Source organism: Camelus dromedarius, chromosome 1 (genome assembly GCF_036321535.1).
Source record: "Camelus dromedarius isolate mCamDro1 chromosome 1, mCamDro1.pat, whole genome shotgun sequence".
In the NCBI taxonomy this organism is placed as follows: Eukaryota; Metazoa; Chordata; class Mammalia; order Artiodactyla; family Camelidae; genus Camelus; species Camelus dromedarius.
The window spans coordinates 88252045-88267626 of NC_087436.1; the positions used below are offsets into that span (position 1 = coordinate 88252045).

Consider the following 15582-nt stretch of genomic DNA (forward strand, 5'->3'; position numbering starts at 1 on the left):
GATAATATATAAAGAACAGTGAGAATATAGGTTTGATAAAGTTTTAGATATCTGTATACTCTTTCTGGAGTTTTTTATTTCTTCCAGCAGACTTCATCTAAATGATGGTAGTCTTCAGTGACCTTAGAGTTAAGAAAAAGTTACACTATCAATCATGAATATGATCCCAATTTCATTAGGGGGGGAAAAAAGACAATATCCTCAAATTTAAGTGGCTGATTACCTATGGAATTAAGTGCTTTTACTTCTTTATAATTTACTCTATTTCTCTAGTTTTCTATAATAAATGTGATTTTTCATAATAAAAACTAACTGATGTTATAAAGATACAATGTACTGTTTTAAATCAAGGAGTATCTACAATCAGGAATTGAGAAATGTGCCAAGCTTTCAATAAGCAGTTAGTGTACATCTCTGTTCAAAAGCAAACTCATCTCAGCATTATAAGTGAAAAAGTATTTTCTCATCTTAAACAGAAGACTTTTTACCCTTCCACGTAATTCAGGCTTCCCTCACTACTGAAAGCAGGAGCATTCCTATGAAACTCTTCCTAAGCTGAAATAGCATAAAGTGAAGCAGCAATTATCTGAGGACATGCCTTGCTGGATGCAAAAGAGAAAAAAAAAATCAAGATAAAACACAGATGCTCACATAGTTCTAAGCTATGGTGGCTAGATGCTAAGATGCTGAGTAGTTCCCAGTGACGGACTTGACAGGGAGGTGTGCACTGCCTCTATAACGGCTCTGTGCAAAGCGAACGCTGAACGCTAATTTCTGCCTTTGCCTTTTTTCATGAAAGCGAAAATCCTCCTCAGATTTCTTCTGGTTAGTAAAAACAGGTATTAATAGATCTTTCGTAAAAGTGAAGTGGCATACAGTGAACCTCCAAAATGCAGGAAATACCTGTATTTCACAACCATGTTTAGGTCAGCATTTAAATATTTCCACAAGGTGGGATTGTGAGATCCCAAGGTGAAATGTGGGATCACTTTCCCTTTTATATTTCTTGTTTTCAGTTTTTAAAAAAGTAATGAGTCTATTATTTTCAAAATCAAAAGAAATCAAGCTTTTCCCCCTCCTCTTTTTAAAGAGAAGGCATTATGGTTACCCAGTGTAAAGAACTGGTTTGAAATTGGCATGCAGTTAACAGTTTTAACAGAGTTGTATTTAAGTAAACTCCATGAGGGAAATCTGTTCCATTTTCATACTAGTAACCAGAGGGTCCTTTAGTCTACTCAGACTTGTATTTGGGCCATTCAAAGTATGCTAGTGGTTGCAACCCTGGCTTCATGCTCATGTGAAGACACTGTTCACTACCCCTCTCCAAGTTAGCTTCGCTATCATTTATTCTGCTTTAGTAATTCAAAGCTCAACTTTGATATAGCAAATAATTCACAAGAACCACCGTACAGGTTTTCCTGTTCCAATGGGTATATGACAAGTTTAAGCAAACTTTTCATTCATTAATTTACAAGTATAATGACATTTAATTTTAAACGGTTCTTAAAAGGTTTTATGTTGGCTTGGGAGAAAGTTCAAGCATGAAAGGGTCATTTCTCTGTAACTCGTTAGTGAGACTAACTGTAACATGGAGGATAGTCAAAAACACTTTCAAAAGGGATGTGGGGAAGTAAACAGTGTGCAATTCTTGATTTTTGATTTATCCATAAGTCAAAGATGCACACAATCAACTAAATAAATATTAATATTTGGTTTGAAAATGTATTAATTTTTCCTCCTGGATATTCATATAATGAGAGTTATGAACAGGCTTTTGCTTCTTTCACATATGCTAGCTTTTTCTAACTAGGTATTAATTCACAACAGGTTAAAAAGTTCCAAGAACATACCAATTTCGAGTAAACTATAAATTTATCCCAAATAATCAGGACAGAGAGAGTACAACATGATATATTCCAACCTCACGGAGATCAAGTCTGAAAGGGCAATATGATTTGGCTTTGTGTTAAAAAAAAAATTAACTGGGAATTTATTATAATCAATTACAGTCAACTGGCAGGAAGGGGGGCAGATCTTATCATACCCAGAAATTAATAAAAACACTTGAAAAAAACAAATATAAATTTAATAATAAACATTATGGTCAGGTTGTTTATTAAGGAGGCAACCACACATACAAGTTCGGCTATAGAAATGTTTGCAAATCAAACTTCATGTGATCTAAAAGGACCATGCGTAATGTCAAAAATGGACGCCTGTACATTCAATAAAAGTTAAATATACACAGTCAAGATCATTCTATAGTTATACAAACATCTGGGGACACATGTATCTAATTTCCTTTCAGAAAAACTTTTTTTTATAAAACTGATGTATTGAGATAATAATTTTAAAAAGTATCTGACAATTATGAATGGTCCCCACTATTACAAAATGTGATTTCCAGGGTATGAAAACCAAAAAAAAAAAAAAAGAAAAGGAAAAAAAAAAAAAAAAAGCCAACCCTTCAGAGAGTGTTTTATATTATACAAACAAGTTTTGTAGAAAAATGATCCAGCAAATGCTTGAGTTAAGAATATTTATATTTTTTCCAATTCTTTACACTTTTATTAACACACTTACAAAAAATAACATTCAAACACTGAAAAAATTAAATAACTTTGGAAGCAGAGCTCATAGCTTTCTGCTTACATATAAGTGACAATTTTGGGCTGTTGGCACAAAAAAATAATCAACATTCATAAAACCCTTACTACTATATATCAAACATAAGTTAAAATCATAGGCACTAGTTTATCAAATCCATGTTTCATCTGCAAGACTAACCACAGTGAATCCTTAGATTTTCCCAAACAGAAAAATTGGCAATACACAAAGGCTTTCTAGTAAAAAGGCAATTTTTCTCTTTAGGAAACCAAAAGCCAATAGTCTGTGGTAGTACAACAGCAGGGAAAATAACACTTTACCCAACTCAGGTCCAAACACATTTTAACAAGTGATGAAATATTTTAATAAAAAAAAATAGACTTTTTTTTTCTGATGCAGCCATTTAAAAACAAAGTGAAATAACCTGAATATTCCTTTCAAAACTGATAATCTAACTTAAAAATGTAATGGGTCTTCCGTAATAGAGTTAAAATTCCTTTTTATTTTCTTAGATTGCAGCATTTTTTTTTTTTGCAATGTTGCACTGAAAACAGACCTATTTTCTGTTGCGTATACATGGTTTTAAAAAGAGACAGTGGCTAGTTCTTCGACTCACTTAGATTTTTACATGAGATACCCCCCTACCCAAAACAGATGCTTTACCTTCTTCTGAAAAGCAACATCTTTTAGTTCATCATCATGTGGAATTCTGGCGCCATCCTTTCCTGATCCATCCCCATCACCCTCAAATTCAAGGATAAAATTTCTTCCTTGTAGTATACACCAAAATACATTAGCACTGGCAGTTTAACTCTCCTGCTGCTTTGTGCTAAATGAATGACTCCCTACTGGTCAAGCTAATAAGACTACCATGGTGTCCAGTCACAGCAAAACAGGGGTCTTGGTTTTAAAAGTTTTGTCATTCTCTCAAGCTATCAACCTCAATGCTATCCTGAATATTAAGCTTCCCATTTCTCAATTTCTTTTGCCAACTTACAGATATGTCTTTGACCAACAGGAAATGAACTTACATTCAAATCTTAAAATCCTTTAGTGACCCAAGTGCCAATATTTTAGAGCTGTTCAAATTAAATATTTAAAAACAGACCTTACCATGAAAAACAAGAAGCCTGCTGCAGAAGGAAGTTTTAGTCTGCTAATAGTTGAATAAAACCAAAATAAGTGATTTCCAGGATATACATAAGGGCCATCACAGAGCAAGTATTTAACAAGTTAGATTCGTATGCAGGCGGTTTCATTTGTTACCAAAAATGCAAAAATTGATGTTAGACAAAATCTATGTCAGCAGGGACAGTATCTTCAAAGGATGTTTCGCACAGTTACTCAGTCTAAAGTGGATCAGCTTAAGTAGGATTCAGCAGGCTATAATTTCCCACCACATGGCAGACTGTTGTGTCAGTTAACAGTAACAATACAACTGTCATTACCAGAGATTTTGTAAATTAAGTGCATAGATTTTATTCCACCCGCTTCTTGTTGCATGGTTTTGTTCCAGGTTGTAGTAAGCACTGAGGTGGTGTTATTTGTATCAAGAATAAAGACACATACTACCTGCTCTTTCCCACCATGGAAACCTGCTAATAAAAACAAGATCTCTTAGTTCTGTAACAGATAACAGCATGTGAAGAAGTTGGCTTCAACAGCAAAGGCTATCTTTCCTGAGCCAGGAGCTATAAAGTTTAGAAAGATTGTACAACTGATATTAAGCCCTTTTGGCAATCAAAACAAACAAAGAAGTCTGATGTGTCAATGCAACATGATGGATGCACGCGGTCATACTATCTGGCAGTGGTGATATGGGAGCTACATCCAAAACTTAAGATTAAACAAAATGATAATTTTTCTAATGAATCTGCAAAAATAATTTATAGAATCCTCCCAAATGTAGGCATGTTTTAAATCTCTAGCCCAGGTTTCTCCCCACCCTGCCCTCTTCCATCTCAATCTAGTTTCTTGGAGGACTAGTGAAACACTAGTGAAACACTTTAGATAATTAGTCAGAATATTAGTTCTCATTAACACAAATATTTATTGATACTATTTATACAGTAAATTAGGTTGGATGTGAAGTTTTGGATAGCCTGAATTCACCATTTTCTTGTGCACAAAGGTACTCTCTCATTTACAAATGGGCATTTCTCTTTGGCATCCATTAGTTTTTTGCCCAGATATTGGCCTCTGTCAAATATTTAAAAATCAACTTAGTTTCTATTAAGCAAAACTAAAAGTGATTCCATGGAGTGATTGTATGATTACCAAACACATCTGATGTTAAATGTCATTAAAGTGCTGCTTGATCATCTCTGTCAGTTTGTGCTAATTAAGACAGAGAGAGCTGGGATTTTATAAATCCCGAGAGTCTTAGCTGAACAGTTTGCATATAAAAGTTGTCTTTTAGCCTGGTGAAGGGGTATCCATGAAGCTGTGGACCTCTGCATTCTTGTCTTTGCTGGTCAATAACAGCCATCTTTCCAACTGTCATCTTTCATGCTACCATAGGTTTTAGGAGCTGGCAAGGATCTGAAATAAAGCAATTTTATAAAGTGATTTGCAAGGCATTATGGAACATTACCATGCTATCTTCCATATATTAATTTCTTTGCAGGGCACCACGATCCAATGTTCCAGGGGACTACTAGGATCAGAGCTCTCAAACACTTTTAGCACAATGACCCCACACTCAGCATTTCCACAACTTTCAAGTTTTACTGGACATCAGGTGACTTCATTCACCTCTTTTTATGAACATAGCTACCAGAGTAAGAGGAAAATGAGCTAGATCACCAAACTTATTACTTACTTATTTATTTGAGGGGTAGTTGAGGAATGTGATATTAGAGGTGGAGTGTCACCATCACTAGAGAGGCAGCATGGGACAGTGCTTAAAACAATTCTGAAGTAAGGCACACTTGGAACACAGTTGAAGTACATGGTGAATTACTTAACCTCATTAAATTTTAACATCCTCCTCTAAACATGGGAACTGTAATGGCACCCACACATCTGGTGCTATTGTGAAAATGAGGTGCATGTTATCTAGCACAGTGCACAGCAGAAAGCTGTCGTGTTCTACTACTAATGTTACAATGCAGTATGTTCATCTTAGAAAAAAAGAAGTATGGGTAATTCAGTTTTAATGCTTATGGCACAAAAGCTTTTTCTCCCCCCATGCAAATAAATACTACAAGTTTAGTTAGATTTGACACCTAAGTTTACTGATGGTGGTAATCACATTCCTAGAAGGCAGAAGATTATAGATACATGGTTCCCAACATGGTTAGGCCCAGAATTACCTGAAGATTAAACAAACAAATAAAAAAGCATACCCACAGATTTTGGGTTTCCTACCAGATCTATTTTTTGTGGATAAAAGTTAGGCCTCTATATTTACGTAAATTCCACAGAAGATACTGAATTGTAGCAAAGCTTGAAAACTACCCTCTTGGATTATATACTCAGGCTTGGTAGCTAGAAGTTTTATTTAAATCTCACTCTAGGTTCTAATATGCTTTTAACATATTTATTATTTAATATATTTATTATATATTATTAAATATATTTATAATAGTAATATACTTGTTTGATACATTTATATCATATATAACTATTATATATAAAAATATTTTAATATATTTATATATTACTCAATATATTTAATATATTGAATATTATTATATTAAAAATGAAGAGGGGGAGGGTTTAACTCAGTGGTAGAGCATGTACTTAGCATGCACAAGGTCCTGGGTTCAATCCCAGCACCTCCATTAAAAAACAAATAAATAAACCCAATTACCCCCCAAATTAAAAAATTAAAATATATATATTCAAAATGAACAAATATCACAACCAAATGGAGTGGTTCCAACAATTTTTTTCCAGGGTTTTGCCACGATGCTTAATCATGTTATTTTTAGGCATGTGGGCAAATTTAATCTGAACCAAAGTGACATAATACCCTAATGTCCCAAGTGAGAATATTTTTAAAACAAGAAAGTAATGTTTTATTCAAACTATATTAAGACTCTAGTGGAAACCCACTAGGACTCTTTCAAATGCAGAGATGAGAGTAATTCCAGTCTACCCGCTTTCCTATGCTCCAGGATGTTGAAACAGAGCATTTACCACTTACCTGCGAACAGGCTGTGCAAGTTTGCTGCGAGGCACTGGTATACCCCCCGCAGAAGGGGCACTAGGTCTGGGCAAGCCACTTCTCATCATGGTTGTCCCTGCAGGTCTGGTTAAAGTAGTGCTGTTGATATTGCTGGGAGGATTTGCTGGGACTGTGTTCTGAACCATGGGAGGCCCAGGTGAGGAGGTGGTTTGCATAAGTTGTGTTGTTTCTTGGCTACCAGGAGAACCAGAGCCATGGTTACTAAATGCTTTTACTGGTTGCCGGAGAGCCAAAGGAGATGGTGCTGCAGGGGAGCGGAATTTGCCTGGAGAAGGTACTGTAGAATAGCAAAGAAAAATCAATGTTTTCAGTGGAAACCAAATGTAAGTGAAACCACTGCTTTCTATTACACTTGATGACTGGGCACCAGTACATCTGTATTCACAACAACTCACCCTATAGGAATGCAAGGAATAAAGAAAATATCTGGGATTAGATGATCATTGGTAGGTCTTAAATAACCAACTCCTCACTCAGAGGACTCCAACTATCCTTGACAACAGTGTTTTAACTAGGTCAGCTAGAAATCAACAAGTCCAGAAAAGGCACCATAGCATTGTTTCCTGTAGCAACCAACCTGAGCTACATTCTTCAGGTGAGGGAAAAAAAAAATGCTGACTACTAGAGGGTTCACTAGAATTTGAAACACTTTCTCCTCAAAGCAACATTCATGTAAACATGTGTCAAGTATCTGGTGGGTGTACCTCCAAGTCCTGTATTATCCATAGAGTAACTCAGTATTTAGAAACTAAACCTGTTTCTATTGTTGTGCTTCACCAAGTAGGGAAGTTACAAATCTAGGGGTTTATCAAAAGGTATATGAAGTCACAGGATAAAGATGGTACATTCTTTTGGAATGTCAATTCTACTAAGTGGCTAGTTAAAACACTTGTATTAAAACAAATAATGATACATGAAAGAATTAAATGTACAGTTCGCATTAATTTTTAAACCAAAATAAGACTTTAAATAAATTTTATTATTGTGGTGGTCCCTTAGCATTACAAGTTCAGATCTCCTGAGGGATACATTCATCGTTTTCTGTTTATTCTATTTGGATAAATCACTTCTAGAAGGATATCAGCTTTAGTTTCTTCAAATACCCAAATGCTACATACAATGTAAATAAAAATATTACCTTAATATCCTTTACTTAACAAAGAACTCTGGGGTGGAGTTCAGAGTGAATGGAGTCAGGCAGAGAAGGCAGGAGAGGGCAGGGTAGGGGGCGAAGGAGAAATGGATCAGAGTCACCCTATTCTCTCTCAACTTCCATTAGTTTGCTGAGAATACGAGTAGAGCAAAAGCTTGAGCAAGGGATTTGGTCCTAAAACCATAGAAACGGGTTATTATGCACACAACTTCATTCTCCTCATATCTACTAATCTGTCTGAAGATTAAGTAACAGTAAGGCTCTACCACAGTATCGGACAGGAGAGCAAAGAACGGATGAGCCTGGCAACTATCTTTCATCTGGTGTCTAAGAGAAAGAAGAGGGGATAAACCTTAGCTCCAAAACTACCAAAGAGCGAAAATGTATTTTGTACCTTCCTTTCAATAAGGCTTTTTGTACATAGCCTCCTTCCTTGCTAGCTGATCTTCTCTGTATTTTGTCTGATCAAAGTCCAAAATGTCAGCACCTCCACACGTAAGATACACTAGGACCCAATACTCGATGTGTTCAAATTATCTCTGCTTGATCCCAAAACCCTAGTGCTATGATTCTCAAACTTGACTGTGTGCCAGAATCCCAAGGAACTTTAAAAAAAAGAGAAAAGAAAAAGGGGTGTGGGGTGGGGGAAGGAAGCCCAGGCATAACCCCCAGAGAATCTAGTCTGGAATGGAACTCAAGATATTTATTTTAAAACCACCATAGGAGCTTCCAATCATGCTGACAAAAATGGGGGAGGGGCTTACCCTCCTGTAATAAATACCTATAAAACTGGATAAAATACATGGAACAGTTTTCAAATATTGGACAACCGGCAATACAGGACTATAATCCCTGAAAAAAGGAAAATAAATGTGATGAGCTCTATTGGTACCCTAGCTTTTTCAGGGGGTGAAAACAATTTGTGAGAGAGACTTTAAACCAACCATACTGATAACTGTATTAAATGTAAATAATAATTACTCTAATTAAAGGGTAAATACTCCCAGTATGGACAAAAAGCAAGAACAGCATGCAATCTAAAAGAAACACATTTCACATACAAAGACATAGGTTAAAAGCAAAAGGATAAAAAAGATACCCCATAGAACACTGATCATGAAAAAGTTGGTGTTCACAGTATCAGAAAAAAATTACCACCAGAGATAGAGTTCGTAATGTTAAAGGAGTCGATTCAGCAAGAGGACGTAAGACTCCTAACTATGTATACTCCAAAACAGATACACAAAACACATGGAACAAACTGACATAACTGAAAGTAAGAACAAAAAAAGTACAGAATTAATTAGGTATTTCAACACTCCTTTCTCAGTAAGAGATGAAACAAATAGGCAGAAAAATCAGAAAGGGTACAGAAGACATGAACACCACCACCAATCAAGTTGAGCTGACATTTACAGAACACTCCATTCAATCAGACACTGCTCAATGTCCATCAGCAGGTGAACGGGTAAACAAACTGTATATCCACACAACAGAATACCACTCAGCAATAAAGAAGAGAAAATTGCTGATACAACAAGAATGACTCTCAAAAATTAGGCAAATACAACTTATGGTAACTAAACCAAATCAGATATTTGCCTGAGGTCGGGAGGACTGACTGGGGGGGAGGGGGAAACAATCATCATACCAAGAACCAGGAAGATTTTAAACTAAATAAAAGAGACAATCAAGAAATATCAACAAAAGATGACAGAGACGCTAGAATTATCTAACAAAGATTTTAAAGTAGCTATCATAAAATTGCTTGAATGAGTAATTCCAAACACTTGAAGCAGAAATAGAAAGTCTCAGCAAATAAACAGAAGATACACAGAAGTGGGAATCAAATGTAAATTTTAAAACTGAAAACTGCACTAACCAAAATAAAAAACTCAGTGAATGAGGTCAATAGCAGAATGGAAAGGATAGTGGGGGGAGAAATCAGTGAACTGATAGAACAAAAGATATTATCCAATCTAAACAATAGAAAGGAAATAAACTGGAAAAAAATAAAAAGAACAGAGCTTTCAGGGACCTGAAAAGACCTAACAAGCCCTAACATTTGCATGTCACTGGAGTACAGGGAGGAAAGGAGAAAGAGAGGACAAAAAGTATTGTGAGAAATAATGATCTTCCATATATGAACATTTCCCATAGTTGGCAAAGGACATAAACCTACAGATTCAAGGAACTAAGAAAATACCGAACAAGATAAATCCAAAGCAATCCATGCCAGGACACACCATAGTCAAACTTCTGAAAACTAAACAGAAGAGAAAACCTTGATATCAGAGAGAGAAAACACCTAACCTATAGGGGGAAATGAATTCCAACAAGAGCCGATTTCTCATCAAAACCAATAGAGGCCAGAAGGAGTGGCACAGTATTTTTCAAGAGTTGAAAGAGATGTCAACCCAGCATCTTATACCTAGAGAAAATATCCTACAAGAATTAAGGGAAAATCAAGACATTTTCAGACAACAGAAAACCAAGATAATTTGTGCCCAGCACACCTACCCCCACAAAAAACAGCTAAACAAACAAAACGAAAATGATAAACAAAACGAAAATGATAAAAAGATGGAACCTTGGAATATCAGAAAGGAAGCATGAACCAAGTAAGCAAAAATACGGGTAGACACATAGGCTTTCTGAGTTTTCAAAGCTATATGTGCAGGTTGAAGAAAAAATTTTAATACTATTGTAGCTAGAAACATATTATGTAAAGGAAACATTTAAAACAATTATAAATGAAGCAAAGTAAAGGAACATGAAAAAAGGTAACGTTTACATACTTGACTTGAACTGATAAAATGATAACACCAACAGACTGTGATAAGCACATATGATGTTATATATACATAATGTAAAGCAACCGCTACAATAACTATGCAAATATGTGTACTCAAAAACACTATACATAAATCAAAATGGAATTCTAAAGAATATGCAGGTAACCCACAGGACAGCAGGCAAAAGAAAATAGAGAAATGAAAAACAAAAAACAAACAGAAAACAACAAATAAAATGGCAAACCTAAGCATATCAATAATTACATGAATGTAAATGGTGTACCTACACCAATCATAAGACAGAGATTTGGTAGAAATGCATTTAAAACATAACCTAACTTTGAGCTGTCTATAAGAAACTCACTTCAAATAGAAAAATATAGGGAGGTTGAAGTTAAGGGATGGAAAACATGTGCTAACAATACAAAAGGAAAGCATGATGGCTATATTAGTATCAGATAATTAAAAAGAAACTTACCAGGGACAAAGAAGGATAATACATAATGAAAACAGGGTCAAACTACAGAGAAAACCTAACAATCCTAAATGTGTATGTACTAAACAAAAAAATTATAATAATGTGAAGGGAAAACTTACAGAACTGAAAGGAGAAAGAGGCAAATCCACAATTACAGTTGGCACTTCACCAGCCCCCTCTCAACAACTGACAGAACTAGACAGAAAATCAGCAAGGGGATATAAGAACTCAATATCACCACCAACCACAGGATCTAACTGACATTTACAGAACAGTCCACTCAACAAGAGCAGAATACACATTCAAGTGCCCACAGAATATAAGCCGAGATAGACTGTACCCTGGTCCATACAGCAAACTTCAACAGTTTAAAAAAAATTTGAAATTACAAAGAGTAAATTTCTCTGATCATAACACAATCAAACTAGAAGTTAATAACTAAAAGGCAACAAAAAGATGAAAAAAATCACTTGATAGCTGAAACTCAACAATATATTTCTTAACAGAAATTTTAAAATACATAGAACTAAATAAAACTTAAAATAGAAGGTATCAAAATTTGTGGGCCGTAACTGAGAAGAAAAGTCTTAAACCAATCATCTAAGTTCCTACTTCAAAAAAATCTAGAAAAAGTAGAGTGAAATAAACCCAAAGCAAGCAGAAGAAAATAACAAAGAGCAGAAATCAATGAAATTGAAAACAGAAAAATCAATGAAATAGTTCTTTCAAAAGGACAAGTAACACTGATGAGCCTGACAAAAATAAAAAGGAGAAAAAACTACCTCAAATTACCAACATGAGTAACGAAGTGGGAGGGACATCACTGCAGACCCTGAAGACATCAAAAGGATCATAAGGGAATACTAAGAACACTCTCACACACATTAATTTAACAATTTAGATGCAATGGACCAATTCTTCAAAATGCACAAACTACCAGGACTCATCTCATATGTAAAAGATAAACTGAATGGCCATATATTTATTAAGGAAACTGATTTTGTAACTCAAAACCCTCCAAAAAAGGAAACTCCAAGCCCAGATGGCTTCACTGGGAAATTCTACCAAAGGTTTAAAGAATTAACAACAATTCTATATACTCTCTACCAGAAAACAGAAGAGGAGGGAACACATCACAGTTCATTTTATGAAGACAGTCTCACTCTGATACCAAAATCAGAAATAGACAGTGTCAAAAAAGAAAACTGCAGACCAATAACCTTCAAGGAATATAGATGTAAAACTCCTTAACAAAATGTAAGCAAATACAACTCAGTGATATATTTTAAAAAATTACTTATCATGATCAAGAGGGGTTTATTCCAGGATGCAAAGTTGGTTCAATATTTGAAAATCTATCAATGTAATCCACCACAATAACAGGCTAAAGAAGAAAAAAAATCTCATCAGCGTATCTACTGATGCAAAAAAGCATCTCACAAAGTTCAACACATACATATTCATGATAAAAATTCTTAGGAAAACATAAAATAAGAACTTCAACTTTATAAAGAGCACCTACAAAAAATCTGTAGATAGTACAATGATGAAAGACTGAATGCTTCCCCTCTAAGATGGGGAACAAGGCAAGGATACATGTTCTCAGCATTCTCATAGTGCTAGAAGCTCCAGCCAGTGCAGTAAGCAAGAAAAGGAAATAACAGGCATGTAGACTGGAAAGAAACTCTCCATGATTGTTAACAGAAAATCCCAAGGAATCTAAAAAAATGAAACAAAACAAACCTTCTAGAAATATTAAGTGAATTCAGGAAAGACACAAGATGGAAGATTAACATACAAAACTCTATTGTATTTCTCTATGTCAAGCAATTAAATGTATGGAAATAAAGATTTAAAAATGCAACCACTGTTTGTATTACTACCCCCCAAAAAAGAGAGAAATTAATTTGTAGATGTAAATCTAATAAAACAAATCTCAGCAAATATCATAGGTTAACTGTGAACATCAAGTGAGTAATGTGTTGGTAAAATGTAAAATATTACATGAACTGTAAGGCATATCATATCCATGCCTTCCTTATCTAAGGAATATGGTGCCTTTCAGCCTGCTGCAGCTCAGTTCTCTGGAAAGAAATTCAACCATGCCTCTCAAGGCAGTCTCCTAAGCTGTCTTTATAAATTAACTAAAATATAGGGATTAAGTAAATTAGGCTCTATTGTCAAACTAATTATGACAGTATGCTATAATTTCTCTTTACTCATTTTGGATTATTGAGAATTACACTTGAATCAAGGCACAAAATGAAAGAATGTCACCTGCTCCAAGCAAGAATTAGAATTCTATTTATAAAACCGACAGGTGACAAAGAATGTTAACTTTGGTGTCTAAGTCATCTCTCAAATGGAATGGTGGGTGATATGAAGACTCATAATTTTAAAATATTCATTTTTGTCTTTCAATAAGCATTTAATAAAAACAACAAATTTATTTTCAAATTAAGGTTTAGATAATTCATCAGGCAATTAACTCTAAAATGAAAAGACTGAGTAAACTGTGTACTGTTTTTAGTTTGATAAATATTCACTGAATATGAAATGTCTTATAAATAATATATCCCAATATTAAAAACCATCTTACAATATAAAAACACACTTCAAGTGCTTGTCTTCAGTCATATGTCAGCCAAACTGTAAGTTACATTAATTGTGTAATTTTTTAAAAGTGTAAATATAGTTTGCAATAAAAATACACACATTGACAAACACTGGCCACCATGACTAATGGAGAGCAAAATATTTATTAAAATATATAGGCCATTCAGTTATTTAACAAATAAAGACTAAGGACAAAAGTACTTCCTTGTCAACTATCTGTTACTGTATAGTTAGTTACAGCATCCCAGTTGTTCAGTGGTCTGTGTACCATATATGATGGCAATAGGGTACTGACATAATAAGACTTTAAAATAATTTCTGGGTACTAAAGACCACAGAGATGAAGTGAGTATGAGTCTCTCATTACAGAGTTAAAGAATCCTTCCTGAAGGAGTTACTAGTAACTACTCCAAACGTTCCAGTTTACAGAGAAGGAAAATTGCCACAACCACAGAGAGCAATTGAGTGAATAAACAGGAAAGTCAGAGGTTGAATCCAGGTCTCCCGATTCCCAGATTGGTGTTCTTCACCAAGAACGAAAAGAGAAACACCTCCAGGAGTAGAAATTAAAATGTCATTTTTACCATTTTAATTTTCAACTAGACTCAGAAAGTTTATTTGTGGGGCTACTATCCTATGCAGGTTTCATAAATATGACACCAAGACATATTAAGTTTGTATTGGCTGATAAGTAATCATAAGAAAAATAACAAGGCATAGAAGCCTTTGATTTCTTCTTTCATTAGTGTACATTACTTATCATTATTTTTGTAAGCATGTTATCAACAGAAGATTTGTTAAACGTAAGAGGCAGAAGTTAAACATAAGAGGCAGAAGAAACCCCTGGGATTGGGCTTCACTAGCTTTTCTTCAATACATACAAAAAGATAGATAAGAATAAACAAGTTACCAGAAAACATCTGCAGCATTATTCACAACAGGCACAAAGTGGAAACAACTCAAACGTCCACCAACTGATGAATGGATAAACAAAATACACTTATGTCCATACAATGGAATATTATTTAACAATAAAAAGGGACAAAGTACTAATATATGCTACAATATGATGAACTTTGGAAACATTATGCTAAGTGAAAGAAGCCAGTGACAATGATCACATATTGTATGATTCAGTTTATATGAAATGTCCAGCATAGGCAAATCCAGAGACAGAAAGATTAGTGGTTCTCAGAGACTGGAATGAGTGAGGAATGGTAATAAGTATGACGTTTCTTATGAGGTGATGAAAGACTCTAAAATCAGACAGTGATAATAGTTGCTCAGCTCTGTGAATACACAGTTGACCCTTGAGCAATGCAGGGGTTACAGGTGCTGACCCTCTGCACCCTGGAAAAATTCACATTTAACTTTGCAGTTGGTCCTCTATATGCATGGTTCTGCATCTGTGGATTCAACCAACTACAGATTGAGTAGTACTATAGTACATATTTAGTGAAAAAATTCATGTGTAATTGAAATCATGCAGTTCAAACCTGTGTTGTTCAAGGGTCAATTGTACTAAAAAAAAAAAAAACCCACTGATTTGTACACTTTAAATGGATGAATTTTAAAACAGGGGAGGGCAATAAAAGAGAAATCTCAGAAAATAAGTAGCTATATTTTTTAGCAGTTTCCTAAAACAACAGAAGAGGGAGCACTAGGGCCATAAATTAGAAAATCTAAAAACTCCCTTTCTAAATATTTATAAAAAACCAACTTCACAGAAAAATGAGCAATA

The 15582-nt window shown here is 34.7% G+C and overlaps 1 protein-coding gene across 2 annotated transcripts in view; it reads right to left on the reverse strand.

The window, feature by feature from the left end:
• Positions 1-4633: 4633 nt before the first annotated feature.
• The window catches only part of SLAIN2 (SLAIN motif family member 2), a 60728-nt gene continuing 49779 nt past the window's right edge, over positions 4634-15582 (reverse strand). For both annotated transcript variants that reach the window (XM_031435020.2, XM_010992856.3), the window contains 2 exons: positions 6758-7076; positions 4634-5148 (listed from right to left, as the gene is read on the reverse strand). In XM_031435020.2, coding sequence (XP_031290880.1) covers positions 5082-5148; positions 6758-7076 — 386 coding nt within the window. In that variant the 3' untranslated portion in view covers positions 4634-5081. The remainder of the gene's footprint in view (positions 5149-6757; positions 7077-15582) is intronic.